The 17,141-nt window shown below is 47.0% G+C and overlaps 5 protein-coding genes across 5 annotated transcripts; 3 read left to right on the top strand and 2 right to left on the bottom strand.

The window, feature by feature from the left end:
• Positions 1-8: 8 nt before the first annotated feature.
• On the top strand, positions 9-1,355 carry BDBG_01691 (uncharacterized protein). Its single transcript, XM_002626974.2, has 3 exons — positions 9-357; positions 455-567; positions 681-1,355. Exons 1-3 carry the CDS (start codon positions 223-225, stop codon positions 847-849), a joined length of 417 nt encoding a protein of 138 aa, XP_002627020.1. The 5' UTR covers positions 9-222; the 3' UTR covers positions 850-1,355.
• An 18-nt stretch (positions 1,356-1,373) lies between these two features.
• Positions 1,374-7,023, top strand: BDBG_01692 (endonuclease/Exonuclease/phosphatase). Its single transcript, XM_002626975.2, has 7 exons — positions 1,374-2,173; positions 2,252-2,462; positions 2,528-4,172; positions 4,236-4,535; positions 4,588-4,697; positions 4,755-5,095; positions 5,153-7,023. Exons 1-7 carry the CDS (start codon positions 1,843-1,845, stop codon positions 5,797-5,799), a joined length of 3,585 nt encoding a protein of 1,194 aa, XP_002627021.1. The 5' UTR covers positions 1,374-1,842; the 3' UTR covers positions 5,800-7,023.
• On the bottom strand, positions 5,605-12,599 carry BDBG_01693 (uncharacterized protein). The gene is made up of 6 exons (XM_031720444.1): positions 12,498-12,599; positions 11,866-12,442; positions 11,499-11,733; positions 10,471-10,839; positions 8,541-10,161; positions 5,605-8,437 (listed from the first exon to the last, which is right to left on the bottom strand). The coding sequence occupies exons 4-6, from the start codon at positions 10,473-10,475 to the stop codon at positions 7,823-7,825; spliced, it is 2,241 nt and encodes a 746-aa protein (XP_031576639.1). The 5' UTR covers positions 10,476-10,839; positions 11,499-11,733; positions 11,866-12,442; positions 12,498-12,599; the 3' UTR covers positions 5,605-7,822.
• A 16-nt stretch (positions 12,600-12,615) lies between these two features.
• On the bottom strand, positions 12,616-17,131 carry BDBG_01696 (tetratricopeptide repeat domain-containing protein). The gene is made up of 5 exons (XM_002626979.2): positions 16,896-17,131; positions 16,402-16,797; positions 16,129-16,335; positions 15,896-16,051; positions 12,616-15,837 (listed from the first exon to the last, which is right to left on the bottom strand). The coding sequence occupies exons 2-5, from the start codon at positions 16,786-16,788 to the stop codon at positions 15,613-15,615; spliced, it is 975 nt and encodes a 324-aa protein (XP_002627025.1). The 5' UTR covers positions 16,789-16,797; positions 16,896-17,131; the 3' UTR covers positions 12,616-15,612.
• Positions 13,971-14,283, top strand: BDBG_01695 (uncharacterized protein; the record flags this gene model as incomplete). The annotated part of the gene is made up of 2 exons (XM_031720445.1): positions 13,971-13,982; positions 14,089-14,283. 2 exons carry the CDS (start codon positions 13,971-13,973, stop codon positions 14,281-14,283), a joined length of 207 nt encoding a protein of 68 aa, XP_031576640.1.
• Positions 17,132-17,141: the final 10 nt, after the last annotated feature.

The raw sequence follows: 17,141 nt of genomic DNA on the forward strand, positions 1-17,141 counted from the left end.
GCCAGTAACAAAAAAAAAAGAAAAAGAAAAAAGGAGTTTGGGGTGAGGTTGGCTAAATAAATATTTAACTAATCTCCACGTGACCAAAGCAATAATTCCAGATCTGTGTCATTGGACAAAACACCGTTCCAGTTCGCATTATTGGCGTGTCGGTCTTGCGCACCTTGTCTTCAGCAGTATAACAAAGCAGTACTAGGTTTTGAGCTGTGATCCGGGGGACGAATGTCTGGCAAGAAACCCACCCCTCGCCGGCGCGGACGCCCATCAAGAGCAAGCACCGCAGGAAGTGCCTCCGACCATGAGCTGGCTGGCATGTCGTCGAACCCCGCAGATATATTCAAGGACATGAGCAGTGCTGTGAGATGCACATCTGCGTGCCTTGCTTGTTCCCTGTTACTACTGCTCTGAAACACCCATGCTCATATAAGCCCACCTAACCTATCAATGCTTACAGGTTGAAAAGCGCAACAAGGACAAATGGCAGAGACTCCGCGCGCAGCACAAATCTCAGGTTAAGAAGACAGAGGAAGTGATTCAATCAATGGCTCATTCGAATAAATTGGCCCTGTGGGTTCTCAAGATACTACTTCTCGTTTTCGCTTGCGTCGCGTCAATGAAATCCGTGACGGCCCCCTTTACCTTGACACTTTCAGCTAACAATACTGTCTCGTCCCACGTAGCATAAGGCACCGGAGAGCTCAGATTAAACGCCTGTTAGACCTTGTCAAGAAGAGGACAGAAATCGAGATGGAGATTGTGGCCAACATGCAGAGGCTGGGTGATCTGTACGAAGCTGCTAGCAGCGAACTGAATTCTGTGCTGACGAGCCGGCTGTCCTACCTCCAGTGAGTGAAACACTGGCGACATATGGATGGATGAGATATGTATCCTTAAGATTTAGCGATATAGCCCTCCGTGGGTGGGATCTACGAGGGTATGATACTTACGTTGTTACTGTTTCGATCCTTCAAAGACCAGGCGTTCTTTCGGGTGGAAGAGAGCTTTATACGGGTTATTATGGTATCTCTATGGAATGGCATCTTTTGGGCTCATTTGCCTCTATCTTAATGCTGTTCTCCACAGCTGTATGTTTAATGAATGCGGAGGGACTGATGAGTGATGTGTGTCTAAGACCCTAAGGAAGGAATAGATATGGTCCTCGCCCAGCATGCGCGTATCTTTATCGATGTATATTATAGACATACGCTTTGTGTGGATTATTTATGCACATATCTAATGCATTATCATGATATATTTATACATTTATCCTGATTTTCTACATTTTTTCTGCTCTATTGGACATATTCTATTTTTAGGTTGCGATCTCTTCCAATCTGGAGAAATAGTAACAAAACAGCATTTAAACTAAAATATCGATCTCAAAATAAATATATAAATCATATATCAATGAATCAAACCAAAATCAAAGTCAAAGATCTCAGCACTCTATAACGCTGATACTATCATAAAGTCATTTGCTACCGCTGTTGCCGTCCGGCATAGGGACTACCTTATGTATCTTTGGCAGCTCAATCCATCCCGCCACTTGACAGCGACAACGACGACGACAACACCAACTATCAACTACAGTCAACTTCGGCCGCGCGCACGCCCACCTATATACATATATACAGCTATAGGACCTGCGCTCTAAACTGCACGCCCGGCTGAGAAAATGACTGTAGCTCAGTCCTTTTTCTACAAATAGCTGGCAGGTCAGCCATGCGCGCCGGTCTTCCGGGTTTGGCAACCAGCTATTTAGCTGATGTTAAATAATCAACTAAATAAATACACCTCCTTACACACAGCATAGCCAGACAAGACAAGACACAGCCAGGAGCCATGTCTCTGCGAGTTCTCTGTCGAGACCGCCCTGATCGCTCGCTGGCATTGATCTCAGACGGCCATGCGCTGATCCTCCACCACGTCCCCGTCACTGAGTCGGCTTCAACCAATTCATACTCCAACGTTAGCCCGCCGAAATGCCATATTGAATTTGCCGGTCTTGATGCGTTGGATCTGTTGGGGTACAGAAACCTAGGTCGCGCACACGGGACGCTTGGATTAATCGCACTGAACAGCGATATCTTTCTATGTACAATATCCCATGCGTCGCAAGCAGCCACAGTGCGCCCTGGAGAGACAGTCCAGAGGATTATTAACGTGGAATTTTGTATAGTCTATTCCCCATCCCGTTTCTGCCTTCTTTCTACTTCTCCCATCTCCTGATGATCTTACAATCTTTTAACAGACTGCTTGAACCGTTCGGATTACGACAACGATCTGGACTATGAATCCAGATCAACTTTTGCATATCCCGCTGGTGACGACGACTACGGAAATGGCTATGAAGGCCGCGAGACTATCACTGAAAATCCGTTCCTCCCTCTCAAGAAGCTCCTTGGTGATGGCAGTTTCTACTACAGTGTTGACTTCAATCTCACTGACCGTCTTCAAGATAGGTAACGTTGTTCGGGCTCATACTGGAAAGCAAAAAGTGAAATAGTTGGAACTAACTGATTAATAGAGTTGAAGAAACTGCCTCGTTTGATGTGGATAGCCTCGATAGGAACTTCTTATGGAACTCCTATATGATCGAGCCCTTTTTGCTATTTCGAAGCCATTTGTTGGAATCTGAGCGGGAAACTCTGGACTCATGCAGGATATTCACCTTAGCCATCCGCGGCTTTGTTCACTCATTAACCATCCCTGCGTCTACGCCGTTGTTGCGCTCTTCTCATTCAAATCTGCCATCAAGTTTGACTTTGATATCCCGCCTCTCTTCTCGAAGAGCGGGAACCAGGTTTAATTCTCGCGGTATCGACGACGAGGGGAATGTTTCTAATTTCGTAGAAACGGAGACCGTCGTATGGATTCCGCCAGGCATATGTTTCTCGTATACCCAAGTTCGTGGATCTCTTCCCATCTTCTGGGAACAAAGCGTTGCCATAGGAGGACAGAAAATTCAAGTTACAAGGTCAACAGGCGCCTCCCAACCCGCGTTCGACAGACATTTCGACAGTCTGTCCCTAACTTACGGTGCTGTACATGTAGTAAATCTACTCACGGAATTAAAACCAGGAGAGGCAGATTTATCGGAACGATACCGATATCACATTTCTCAGAGCCCATTGAAGCAGGGTCGTGATCCTAATACCTCCTCCGCACATCATCTTCTGCGGGCGACGGATTTCGATTTCCATGCGGAGACCAGGGGACCTGCAGGCTACCAAAGCGCATCCATAATTCGACATCTGATCCAAGATTCGGCAGACGCATTTGCGTTTTTTTTATGCACAGGTGCCCCCAAGAACGAAAAAACTTTGATCTCGACAGATGATGGAAACGTTGGCTTGACGGTTATTCTTCAGCAGCAGGGCGTTTTTCGAACCAATTGCTTGGATTGTCTTGATAGGACAAATCTCGTTCAGACCATTATCAGTCACATGGCTCTTGAATCGTTTCTTGACCAGCAAGGTGGGAGAGCCTCTGATGAATTTTGGAGGCGGCATTCAACTTTGTGGGCAGACAATGGCGACAACCTGTCCAAAATATACGCTGGTTCTGGTGCTTTAAAATCCTCATACACCCGTCATGGCAAGATGTCACTCGCGGGTGCATTTGCAGATATACGAAAAAGCGCAGCTCGCTTATACATAAACACTTTCACTGATAGTGCGAGACAAAACACTATTGACCTCCTTTTGGGCACTCTAACTGGACAGAGCCCCGTGCATCTATATGATCCCATCAGCGATTCCGTGAACAGAGCTCTCAGGCAACGAGTACAAGAGTATACTTCCTCGAAACTAATACGGGTATGGGCTGGAACGTTCAATGTCAACGGGCGAAGTAATGGAGCTGAAGGAACAGACCTCTCTCTTTGGTTATTGCCGCAACTTAACAGTTTACAGGAGGATCCCTCGATACTTGCCGTAGGGTTCCAGGAAATCGTTGAGCTAAGTCCGCAGCAGATTATGTCCACTGATCCCGGCAATCGCCTGATATGGGAGAACGCTGTCAAGGATACCTTAAATTATTACGCTCATAGCAAAGACGTGAGCGAGTATGTCTTGCTTCGAAGCGGCCAGCTTGTAGGCACCGCTTTATTGGTATTTGTTAAATCGGAACTGCTTACCGAGATAAAAGTTGTTGAAGGGAGCGTGAAGAAGGTATAACTTTACTCCTATATTTCATGTAATTCCCATTTTAGTTTTGCTAACAATTCAAATAAGACTGGTATGTCTGGAATGGCTGGTAACAAAGGCGGATGCGCCATTCGCCTACAGTATTCGAACACACGAATATGTTTTGTTACAGCCCATCTTGCGGCCGGCTTTTCAAATTACGACGAGCGGAATAGGGACTATCAGACAATTAACCAAGGACTTCGTTTCCAAAGAAATCGGTCTATTGAAGACCATGACATCATAATATGGCTTGGGGACTTCAATTACCGAATTGGTTTGCCTGGTGATACTGTGAGAGGGCTTATAAAAGCGGGAGACCTCGAATCGCTATATGAACATGACCAGGTATATTTCTATCAAAAAACCTACATAATTGATCTTCTTCTTACCGTTACAGCTCAATCTACAAATGGTCGCCGGCCTCACATTTCCCTTCTACTCGGAGGCACGAATCACTTTCCCTCCGACATACAAGTATGACAATGGCACTGATCGATACGACACATCGTACGTTATCTTATTGTGAGGTCTCTTCCGAACAGAACATATACTAACTGGCCGCAGAGAAAAAGCTCGCACTCCGGCCTGGTGTGACAGGATTCTATGGAAAGGCAAAAATATTCGCCCACTGGAGTATGACGCTGCGCCCTTGAAATTTTCAGACCATCGCCCTGTATATGCAACATTTGATTGCGAAATAAGTATAGTGAATGAAAAGCTGAAGGAGCAGATACGCATGGAACTCTATGACGCTGAACGGGATCGGGTTGCAAATGGTGGAGCGATAGACTCAGAGCATGAGGAAACAGACGAGGAGGATGACCAGGATTTGATAGGGTTTGATGCCATCGACCCGCGTCTCCCGCCAGCTAGTTCTGATCGCCACAGATGGTGGCTTGACCAGGGTAAACTTCCCTTGTGCCTAAAGTTTGCTTTCATTTACTTGTTCTAACCCACACTAGGTCTCCCTGCCAGGTCAACCTTAAAGCCACCGCCAGGTTTCGTGGCCAACCAACACCGGCCCCCAAATCCATTTTCCCCGACCACAGAATCAGATTGGATTCATATTTCTTATCCGGACGCCTCTCCTGCTAGAAGCCAAGTAGATGGGACTCCAGAACTACCAAAACCAAGTGCTCCACATCCACCAAGTTCGACGCCAGGTGCTCCTCTGATCGATTTTGAAAGCGAGGACGAACCAATACCATCTCCAACCGCCTCAGTATTAAGCAGGAGCTTGTCAGGCTTGGTGATTGCTAGCAATGGAGAAATAGGCGTACCCAAGAAACGAGCACCCCCAGTCCCCACAAAACCCTTATCTATGAGTATGAGCCTGTCGCGTAGTCCGACTATAGCTGCACATGCAAATACAAGCCGCAGCCACAACAAGCAAACACCGTCGACACCAATTTCCCCAGAAGCCCGGTCGACAGCAATACGTTCGACCCAGACAGGACCCAGATCTCCTCTGCCGCAGCGCGAAACGTCGGAAGACGGCAACGCGAAATTGTCCGCCTCAGGAAGCGCTCGTCGTGCAAACCCGCCACCTGTACAGCCACGAAGGTCGAAGCCTGAGAAGGTTTACATCGACAACTCCGTTAATTCCTAAAACAGTGAGCGGATTGTTGCCTCGGGCCCTATCTAGACGATCGGCCACGACTACTGATCGATCCAGCCAGTGGCCGCTGGATCATTCGGATGTGGAAGTTGAAGATGGCATAGCCCCACGAAAGCCATTGCTTTTGTAGAGGTGGATTGAATATGGGTGTGTGATAGAAAGGATTTAGTTTTAGCATTTGAAGCATTATGTCGTTTTCCCCTCAACCTCGTAATCTCATTAGTTCATTCTCAACCCGGGCTGCTAGCTACGTTGGGCTCTCTAGAACTCCAGTGGATGGAAGGAGAAGAGGTGTATAAATGGGCATGCAAAGCTGGTGAAACTCTGCGGGGGAAGCTGAGCTAAATACAATGAACGCATAGGGACACTTTAAGCCTTTACTATTCCAAAGGCCTCTCGCCCAATGGAGTAACGCAGCTAGATGCTTAGTTACGTACTGATTGCGAGGGAGTAGGACTAGCGCGGCAAGGGGGGCAGGAAACGAGAATGAGCATTTACAACGTAGAAAGGGGTATATACTTCAAACAGTCAATCAGAGGGACATTGATCACAAATTTTTAGGTTACGGAATCTCCTAAAGAACTAGAGTGGTTCAGAAGGTGCTCATAGACAAATGTTCGCTTGGTGAAGAAAGGGGTGGAACAAATCTAGGACATCACCATGACATGACCACTCACTTTCGTTTTATTTTTTTCCGCGTTCTCCTTCGCTTGTGTACGAAGAAGCAATAACCATCTTCTAATGCTGTTGTTCTCTCACACAGCTTTATTCTCTTTTTTCCCCTTTCATCATCTAGCTCTCCCTACAAATCATGTGCAAAGAGCTTCTACACACTACAGTAACCTTCAAAGAATCTTTACAGGAAGGTGGAAGAGAGAGGGGAAAAAAGAAAAAAGCGAATCCTTCAAGCCTCCTCCGAATTGACGATGGATAGTGGTACACTCTGCATTCATTCAATGGAAGGAGTAAGATGAGGGTGAGAGTAAAGGGAAGAAACAAAAGAGGGGGGGGCATATTAGGTCGCATGGTAAAGAAGTACAACAACGCTCTACAAGAACCCGGGGATGGATATCAATGAAAATAGATAAAATATATCAAAAACTGACAAATATGGTATCAAAGGCATAAAAATCTCATCAAAAAAGATAGCCAATGATTTTTCATAAACCACGTCCAAAAATAATAATTAAAAAATCGATGCTAAAAAAACAAAACATGTTATATCTTTTTTTTTGTTTTTTTTTTTTTTTTTTTTTTTTTTTTTTGATCTTTGATTTTGAGAGCATGAGAAACCAATCCCAAGGTTCGCTCGGGAGGAAAAGCCATGCCTCACTGAAGAATCCCTCATGCTAGAAAGTGACTGGGATGATTTCGAACTGGCAACAACACTACATGGTAAACTCTGGAAATGTGACGAGAGGGAGAAGTGGTGAGGCGAGATGGATGTCCAGGCAGGGTGTCGTGATGGGGAAATAAGCAAAAGCAACCAAGATGAGTTGAGAAATATCAAGACGACGTTGTGGGAAATTTAATAGCCATTTGGTTGTTGATTTTGCCAGGCACACACACACAGAGTCGACGGAAGCCACTTAGAGAATTTTTGGTCCATAAAGTTGTTATTTTTGTTTAACGACCTCACAGGACGCCGGGTAGAGGCGGCTGTAGTACCTCACAGGCGAATAGGCGAATTTATCTCTTTGGCAGCTCAAGTTTCTTTCAACAATTGACTGGATGGCCAGGACGAATGGGTGGCCATTTCGTTTTAAGAATTGTTGTCCATCCGCGACAAGGGTGTCATTTTGAACCAAATTCCACATCATTTATATGGTCGGTGCTATTGTTCTCGTGCTTATGCTTTTGCTTGTTTTGTCAAATGTAGATACTCGGTCAGTCATCCGTGGGAGGTGCGAAAGACAGGGTGCCCTAGAATTGTTAGAATCGTGGGGGGGGGGGGGGGGGTTTCCGAGTGTTATTTCTTTGTTGCTGCTTCGTTTCTAATCAACCAATCTCTCATTTACATGACACAGCATTGTTCATCATGCTGCTGCAGCTGGGGCTGCGGGATGACTTCAAGCTTTTTTTCCGCTTTTAAAGGCTTGTTCGGCAGCCTGCTTCTATTGCCTCCCATCATCCACATGGTAAAGGCTCCCGGGTTGGGGTCCCGGGGACGTGGTTTCTTAGGGCCGGGAGGCGGCGGTGGCAGTTGTCCATCCGCTGGAAGTTGAGGAGCGTCAACAAGTGGACCTGGAAATGGTGGCAGACCCGAAGCCATGAAGACCTCGACATCTGGTGGAGGCTGTGGTATAGGTGGTGGTGGTGGTGGAGGAGGAGGAGCAGGAGCATGAGGAGGGGGCGCACCTAGAGCCTTTAGATCCATAATGGTAACCAGATTGGGGTCATCCTCTAGTACCTCAGGTGGATCCGGGTTCTTCGGCTTCTTCGACTTCTTAGGCTCCGGAACAGGCCACATGTGCATAGTGATGGCCCAATCCGGTTCTATTACAGTCTCCCAAACTTGTGGGAGGATGATGTCGTTGTTGGGGCCAACTAGATCATATTTGCCCTCCGCGACATGCTGCTCAAGTATGTCAACGTGGAGGAATGCTTGCCGGATCAACTCCTCCATACCCTAGAATTTTACAAAGAACATATTAGGTGCTATCTTTAAAGCATGGGCTGATCTAAGCAAGGCGTCTAGTGTGTCATAAGATCAAAAGGGAAATAAAACTTACTGGCCATGTATTACACAAATGGAAAGGAAAACTAAATTTCCTTCCAATAGCATCTTTGAACTTGACCGGCTTTTTCTTCTCAGTACTCGGCGCTCGGGCTGCGGCTGTCGCAGCCGCAACAGCCTCAGCAGTCTTTACTGCTGCCTCGGCGGTAGCTTTCTCCGTTGCTTCTGCAGCCGCTGCAGCAGCGGCTTCTTCTGCGGCTATTTTCGCTTTGGCAGCCTCTTCTGCGGCTTTTATTTCGGCCTCTTTCATGGCTTCCTCTCTAGCGATTTTGCTTGCCTTGGCTGCAGCTTCTTCTGCGATTTTTTTCTCAATGGCCGCGCGCTCTTCTGCAAGAGCCTTGTCACGAGCAGCCTTCTCGATAGCAGCTTCACGAGCGAGTTCTTTGGCTTCTCGTTCCATTCGTTCCTCGAGAATGAGTTTTTCCAGCCGTGCGATCGCTTCATCTTTGGGATCCGGTTGGGGTGGAGCAGGGGGTGGTGGGGGAGTGGGTTCTTTTGGTGGTGGTGACGGTTGGCGTTGAAATTGCTGGAAGAAATGTGGCGGGGGCATGCCATGGGGCAGAGGAGGAAACTGATGGCCGTAAGGGGGAAAGTAAGCAGGGCCTCCGTGTGGGCCTCCGTGTGGAGCTCCATGTAGGCCGCTGGGGGGTATGCCGTAAGGAACCATATCCACAGGGCTAAATTGAGGGGGCGGGAATGGAGGGTGGTGATGACCAGGCACCGGGTGGGCATGTGGAGGTCTGGGGGAAGGGCTTTCACTTTCATCCCGTGGAGGCGGTGGAGGACGAGATTGGCTCCGCGTACGGCGATGGTGGTGAACATGTTGTCGTTGACGGGGGACAGGCTGATGGTGCATTGGGTGTTCATGGCCGTTGAAGAAAGGAGGTGGCATCTGGTGATTTTGTACTTGCGGATGTGGTGAAAACGGAGGTGGCCCGTATGGGTAATGGTGCTGCTGGCCGGGGGGGTAGTGGCCCATATGTGCATTCATACCTCCCATATGGCCCATGTGTCCCAACTGTACTAACTGATTCGACGGCATCCCTGGATGCCCGCCGTGGGTTGGCTGCATAACTCCGTGTGGCATAGTCCCTTGCTGAGGATATGGATTGTATGATGGTGCAGAGGCGGAACTGCGGGCATACCCTCCTGGAGGAGGAGGATGAGGAGCATGCGAAGCCCAATATTGCCTTTCAGGCGGACGTCGAGGCGGCGGATAATCGTACTCGTCAGCAGAGTCAACACTTTCTGTAGGTGAGGCGGGTGCCGGGGGGTGATGGTGCCTCCTCGGCCGATGCGCTACTACTGGCTCACGTTCCTGTGGTATATGTCGGCGAGATGAATGGCGGCGACTGGGCCCTGATCTACTGTTATCCAGATTGCGATGGCGGTTTGAAGTTCTTGCTCTGGAAGCAGAATCGGAAGGTTTTAGTTCATCGGGATAGCTTAAATGGGCCCAATCACCGCCCACATCATAGTGATCATAATGGTCGTGACTGCTGGTTGCTGAGGGCGGGGAGACTTGGACGCCAGTGCCGGAGGAACCGTCTTCGTCGTCGGTCAAGGAGGAATGATCGGAGCCATGGGAGGTAGCGTGATCTATTGTGATGTTTAACCTAGAGAGAGTCGAAGGAAATAAATATAAGCGAGGCCCTTACCCATGAAGTTGTTTTGTTTTCGTTTTCTTTTGGCTGAAACTCTATTTTTCTGCTGGGATTATCAAGGGAAAAAAGCAGGAGAGTAGAAAACAAGAGGGGAGTTGTCGCAACCGCAAAAGATTAAACTACAGTACATAGGCGCTAAGGGCTAAACTGAAGTGCCAGGGAAGATCATAATTGTACGGATAAACAGGGCATGAAAGGACGACAAGAAAAGGCGAACCAAGCACTAGCAACAAAAAAATAACAACACAAAAGGCAACTCACGGCATGTGGATTTGGACGGAAAGCAGGAAATATCTCGTCCGAGCTTTTCCTCACCGAGAAAAGGCCTGGACTAGATAAATCTCTGTGGGACAAGGGCGGCGGGAAAAGGTGGGCTTTTGGCCGTTTTCTGTAACAGCGAGGTCTGGGGGAGAGGGGTTCTGGGCACCAGCGGCGCCTACAGGGGGGGGACTGGACTGCGAGATCAGCGTTTCAGGGAACCCGGAAATACGATATATATCTGTGCCTTTGTGCAAGCCAAAGACTTCCAAGAAAGCCCAGACTGCGGCAAATCGACCAGATCGACGTGTTAGAAGAGTGCGAATCGAGATCTAGGCAGGTTGGGCGAGAAAGGGGAGAGACTGCTGGAATCTATAAAGAATATATCGATCGAAGCGAGAATTTGGGATCAGCGAACCCGCGGCCAGAAAATTAAATGGCGCAATATAATAATTCTGTAACAATGATTTTTCGGTTTCAGGTAGCAACTGCAATAGCATATACGGTCACAAGTAATAATAGCAATAATAATAGTGGCAATAATAGTAAATAATAGTCATAACAAGGAACAGATAGAATACAGGCACATCCTTCAGAACGGAGGGGGTTGTCGCGATCATAAAATGGATAGTAGTTGTACACGCATTGCACAAAAGCAAGGGGCGGGGGAAAAAAGGGAAAATCAGGAACATAAAATAAAAATAAAACAACAGGAGTTAGAGTTATTTTATATTTATATTTGTGCTAGAAAAATAAGGAATTGGGCTGCAGATGACGACCGATGCAGCTGGTGGGGTTGGAAATAGAAAGAAAAGCGACCACACAGCGGCTGGTGTCTAGTTGGTGCCCAATCTGCTTGAAGCATGTAGAGACGCAAAATCACAGCCTTGACGGGGGGTGGGGAACGGAAAACCAGATCTCAGCGTATTATTATTACAGAGAGATCGAACCCAACAGAAGACCAGGAATGATATGTGAAGAAGAAGCGCGGAGTAGAGTATGGTATGGCATTTGCCCCTTAATGGACTTACCTGATGGCGTCACCAATATTGCTCGCAGCAGTGTTCGCTAGTCGCGGATCCCGAAGGTTTGGCTTAGGAGTAGCTAGCGGGGAAGAATTATTATTGTTTTATCCCAGAATTCGTTGAAGAAGAGCTGGTGGAGCCAGCAGGGATAAGTGGTAGTTCAAATGATCTCCCATTAGAGTCAATGGAATATATATATAAACCATCGAGAAGGTAGAGTAGTTGTATAAATCATCGGTAACTAGGGGGTTATGAGCAAAAGTAAAAAAAAAAAAACAAAAAAAAAAAAAAAAAAAAAAAAAAAAAAAAAAAAAAAACAACCGAGAAAAAGGGGAAAAAGTGACTGCAAGCGGGGAAATGGGAAAAATTATACTCAGAAAATAACAAGAGGATATCCCGATCTCCCATTTTAGTACTTCGTAGTATTTACTAGCACCGCAGGGAGAATAATAATAGTTAGCCAACCAACTGCGCAGACACTGCAGATAAACGCGGGCTGGTAATTGGCCAGCGAGGCGTCGTCGCAGAGCCTAGCCAGGGCTAATCGCTGAAATCCAGCTCATGAAAATCTCGAGGTGTTGCACTGATGAGGCTTGTGGAAATGGCTTAGATTTTATTCCCTGGCGCGTTCTGTGAGGCTGTCTGTGTCTGCATCTGCATCCAGTGCCTGATGAGATATGTAGGGTATCGAATAGCCCGATAACCAACCGTTCCGTGGTTTTAAATAAAATGGGGAGAAAAGGAGAAAAGGAGAAACCCCATTGAGATCTAGACTCAGCATCAGTAACGTAAAGAGAACAACGTCCTTGTGCTTGAGAGCAGTTTCAGCCAGGAGGGATTCTCAACTCAACTGCGTAACGTAAGTTAACGTGGTGGTTCCTTTTTTATATGTCTGGCTTCCCGCAAAATCCATCCGCAATCCAGCGCCTTTGTTGGGCGATATTGACTTACTAACTACGCGTTAGTTACTGCAGAAAATCAGTAGCCTGCTGCGGGCTAACTTACATGTCGTCATCCTCTTTCTGCTGATGTGAGTGGTGGCCTTCGCCGGGAAGAACGAGAAGTCCAGCAGCAGCTTTGAGGACGACGTTGTGTTGTTGGCCTGAGGAATGTACTAATAATAGTGTATGTACTGTAACTACGTTACATGTAATAATAATGTACTGTACATGTACCTCCCGCTTCACTTTGAGGTTCCGTTCTCACTGGTAGCTGCGTGGCCGGTGACTTGCGGGGTACATCCGATATACCGCGCACTTTGCAATTTTAACTTATTTTGACACTGTTTGTGGGAGGTAAAATGCAACATTGCCCTTTCAAAGCCATATCTATCCTTTATGCACAAAGAGCAGGTCGTTTTTTTAGAAATCCCCCTTACTGTCTCCTCCCTCCACGTAGTTGTCTCGAGCATAAATGGGAGAAGGCAACTAATTGACCGGACCACGGTGGGACCTGAGATGAGGCAAACAGTGCGTTGTATTGTCATCGCATTGTTAACCAACCCTAATGCTTCTGCTGTGGCTTGCTAGTTGACAGATATTGGTTCCTTTTTCTTTTTCTTCCTTCGTGAGACGATGTTTGTGCCACGCTGATGATTATTAGCACGGAAATCCCACTCGTTTAAAAGGGAGATTTTAATGTGTAATAATATATTCATCCACTGCTGCAGATCTTCTGCATCTAAATAAGAGGAAGCTCTGAGTTTGGGAATTTAGTTAAAAAGGAATATAAAATAATAGAAAGATCGTCAAAGAACAGACCCAGATCCCCCGTCTGTTGGAAGTCCGGTCATACAACGGGCGCTCTCCCTCCACCCAACGAGGCTCGGGCCTTTTCAATATTTAAATCGCCCCTCTTCCTGTCTTCCTTAGTCCTTCCAGACCTCAGGCGCTCCACTTCACGCGTAGTAGTTAAACCGACTTGTCATCGCTCAAACCTTTTCGTCAGAAACATCAAAGTTATCCTAAATAAGCCTCCTACATTAAATCGTACTTACCGCAGGATATCGTACACCCACTCCGCTCTCTGCCGTGCCTAGCCCATCCCAGATCGCAAGGAGTCAATCACGTACAGACACACATGCGGTACGCTGACAGCTCGCTAGATAGTACAGTGAGAACGAATGGGAAATGAAGAAATGATGATGGACAATGTGGTTTTATTTCCTTTCTTCCCTTATCATCATTGCCCAAAAGGCGTCTGGCTGCCCAGAGTTAGGGTCAGAGCCGGCCAATAGCATGATTAATCAAAACATAGACTCAGGCAGGAATCTCTGGCCGGCCGGATCCCAAGAGATAAGCGGACAGGGAGTCAGCCCAACGGCCAAAAGGCTGAGGGGACGCAGTCTAATGGTGAGAGTTGTCGAATGAATGGGATAGACTTTGGCCGCTATCGTAAATTGTCATAGCAGGGTGATGCGGTGGGTGTCCTTTGTCATTTGTTCTCGCTAGACCCGGGGGAGGAGGACGAAGAGAAGCCATGTCTCTGTACGTATGAATGCATACAAGCACAGATGCAACGGGAAGATTGATAAGTAAATGCTAAACGATGTCTTAAGTCTCTGAGAATGAAAAGTGAATGAGTGAGAATCTGATAGCGAATCCTGTCGTCCGGTCCAGCGGCGTCCGGCGGAGTCCAGTGCGGTACCGAGAGGGTTATCCATGGCAGAAAATCACCCCAGGGTCAGATATATCATGAAATATACCAAAGCCCAAAATGGGTCAACAAGTCTGCTGTTTTCAAGGCCGGTTGTCGAGCCAATTTTCCGGCAAAGACCGAAATCGAAGGTTGAAATCGAATCCGAGTTCGACAAACAGAAACGAGACTAATTGATAAGACAAGGTCCGCCCAATTGCCTAGTTCCCGGGAGACATCATATTCAGCAGAAATTGACACAAAACGCGCGGAGTATCGTTCTCCGAAATTTTTGAGTTTGGAATGTAGATTTAGTTACCCCTTCATTGAACGATCTGCTCCAGAGCCCGCACCCCAATAACAATCGCTAGCTAGCGCAGACCAACCTAGTAATCTACCCCAATTACGAACAAATTAAACAATTCATCCATCCCGAGTCAAGCAGTGGATTGGGTGGCTTGCATCACCCATCACCTTCTCCGTCAAATCATCCATTAGCAGTCGACGCGGTATGTGAGAAGCGGTGAGGAAAGCGAGAAGGAAGCATGGCAGTCAATGAATATACTCTCTTTTTAAAAAAGAATGTAACCAATCGACCAAACCAATCCTTTTATCATGCACTTACATTCATGCGCATCATAAGTCCCCTGAGACCCTCCTGAATTTAGCATATTTGGAGCTACAGTCGAAAGCCCCGCTTGGTTCCCTTGTTACCGTCCTTGTGCTTCCTTGGTCCTCTGTTCCACATGGGAGGAGGCGGGAGGAAAATTGGCAGCTAGAGGAAGCAAAAGTAGAATGTCAAACTGCTTGGTGCCACGTCTTCCTTCCTGCCCAATCCAGGCGCACTAGTCGTAAGGCATCTCTCTTGAAGAGCCAATGGAAGGGAGGACCTCAGTATCGAAACATAACAATCCGATATGTATCAGGTAGACAAACGTTATGAACTTATTACGTGAACTGTCAGCAGCTGGGTTGCGTTGGAAATAGTGGCTGAATGACAAGATAACTGCGAATAAAATAAAATAAAATAATCCAAGATGAAATAAAAATACAAATGTAAATTCAACGCGCTTGCCTTCGTTCAACGCGTTTGATAAATATAACTGTAGATAACATGAAAGAACAAGGCAAGAGAAGAAAGGTTGAACAGGCATTAAAAGTATGACGTTATATTGGTACACTTTCGTCGGCTTTCGCGCGTTGGTTCTTAATGAACAGGGATCTAGAATATCTGTCGTGTTCCGATGCTTCCAGTTAATTTAATCGTCGGCAAGTGAATCATTATCCTTTCGGGCCGCAGCGGGTGGAAGGTGGGTATTGGCAGCTGGATCATGTCAAGGATCATAACAGTTCAAGGGTATGGATAGGTCCAACTTCGCGAGGCTTTCATTCATATCTAGCATGCGGCTGAGATGCCGGGTGGAAAGAATAGTGGAAAGATGAAAAAGGATACGGTGTAGGCCACACCCACCGCTACCTTTTCCCCTTACTTATCCTCCCGATCAAGCAATTCTTGGGCAGCAATTAGCTCGCTCTGGTTCCTCTCCCAACTTTTGATATCGGCCGACCTCGATTGTACGATCTCGCGTAGTTTTCTGGTCGATAGCGCTTGTAGCTTCGTGAGTGTCTCTTGCGTGGGCAGGCCAACATCAATATTTTTCGTTTGCGTAGCGGACTTTGCCGATTGTTTATCCAAAAGGCGGGTGGTACTCTGGCGGGTATGGATCAGCATGGTAGGGACGATGCTTAAATAAAAAAAGAATCCATACCAATTTAAGTCCGTAATAGCCACGAAGATAATCATCACACAGCTCAATACTTCGACAAAACCGGCGTACGGAATCGGCCAGGAGTTTCAGGGTCGTCTCTTGGTTGTCCGATGAAGTCGATGCGATGTACTCCACTTCGCCTAGCCTTGCATGGAGCTGGATAGAGACGGGTTAGTTACCGCGCTGTCAGGTCTCGTTCGTTCACAACTGAAAAGACAATGTCTTAGTCTTACGTTCCACGCATTTGGTACTACCAAAAGGGCTTCCTCCAAACAAAATATAGCCTGCATGTCCATTCCCTGGGTTTGGTATAGATCGGCAAGTTCACACCACGCCTCTGCGTCCGTGGGGAATACATCGAGGAAATCTACTAGAGCGGATATAGCATCCGCTGACCGCGACATAGATCGTAGGAGGGCAATTCGCCGTTTCAAAATTGGCTACCTCTAGATATCAGTTTCACTGCTCGAGGCATCGCACAATCGGAGTAATGGAAGTACACGAACCACATTCACTGGGTTCTCGCCAAGCACTTTTTCGTAACCTGTAAGGATTTCTTCGAGGGCATCTTGGTCTTTCGCAAGTGCTTCCTCGTAGACGCCTTTCAGTGCCATGATGCGTTCATTGGCGGGTCCAAAGCGTTTTGATAGCCGTTCCAAGCATTGGCGCGCGGATTCATCATCACGTATCCTCAAGCAAGCCAGAAGCAATTGTTCGTAAGTTAACCATAATTCAGGTGTCTCTGCAGTCGCAAACACGGAAAAGGGAAAGGAAGGCTGTTGCACAGGATGGCTTTTTAGGAATGATTGGGTTTGTTGTGATAGACGAAGGACAGCACGCGGATCAGGGGAGTTCAACGCCATTTGCAAATCCAGCGGTAGCGATGAGGTCATTATGGCTGTCTGAGGGATTGGGTCGTTAGTCTATAGTAATTCTATCATGATTGACTGATGTAATATAGCTTGGTGGCTGTTTGGGTTGAGTAGAGCTCGTTACTTACCCAAAGGGATATCCGCTCTCTGGTTGTATGTAATGTACATGTACAAGTCTAGATGCGAAGTGATGTACAGAGTAACAAATGCAGCATTGGCTCGATAACATCACAATAGGTAATATCTTCGAAGATAGGAAAGGTCCTCGGAAGAACGAGGGTATTTGATGAGGCGTTGTCGAGACCAGGAAGATGAGGTTGAAGTTGAGGTTAAGATGCGGGCGGGCGTCCGACCCTGGTTCTTACTAACCAACC

The sequence above is a fragment of the Blastomyces gilchristii genome, assembly GCF_000003855.2.
Source record: "Blastomyces gilchristii SLH14081 genomic scaffold supercont1.3, whole genome shotgun sequence".
NCBI classification, from domain to species: Eukaryota; Fungi; Ascomycota; class Eurotiomycetes; order Onygenales; family Ajellomycetaceae; genus Blastomyces; species Blastomyces gilchristii.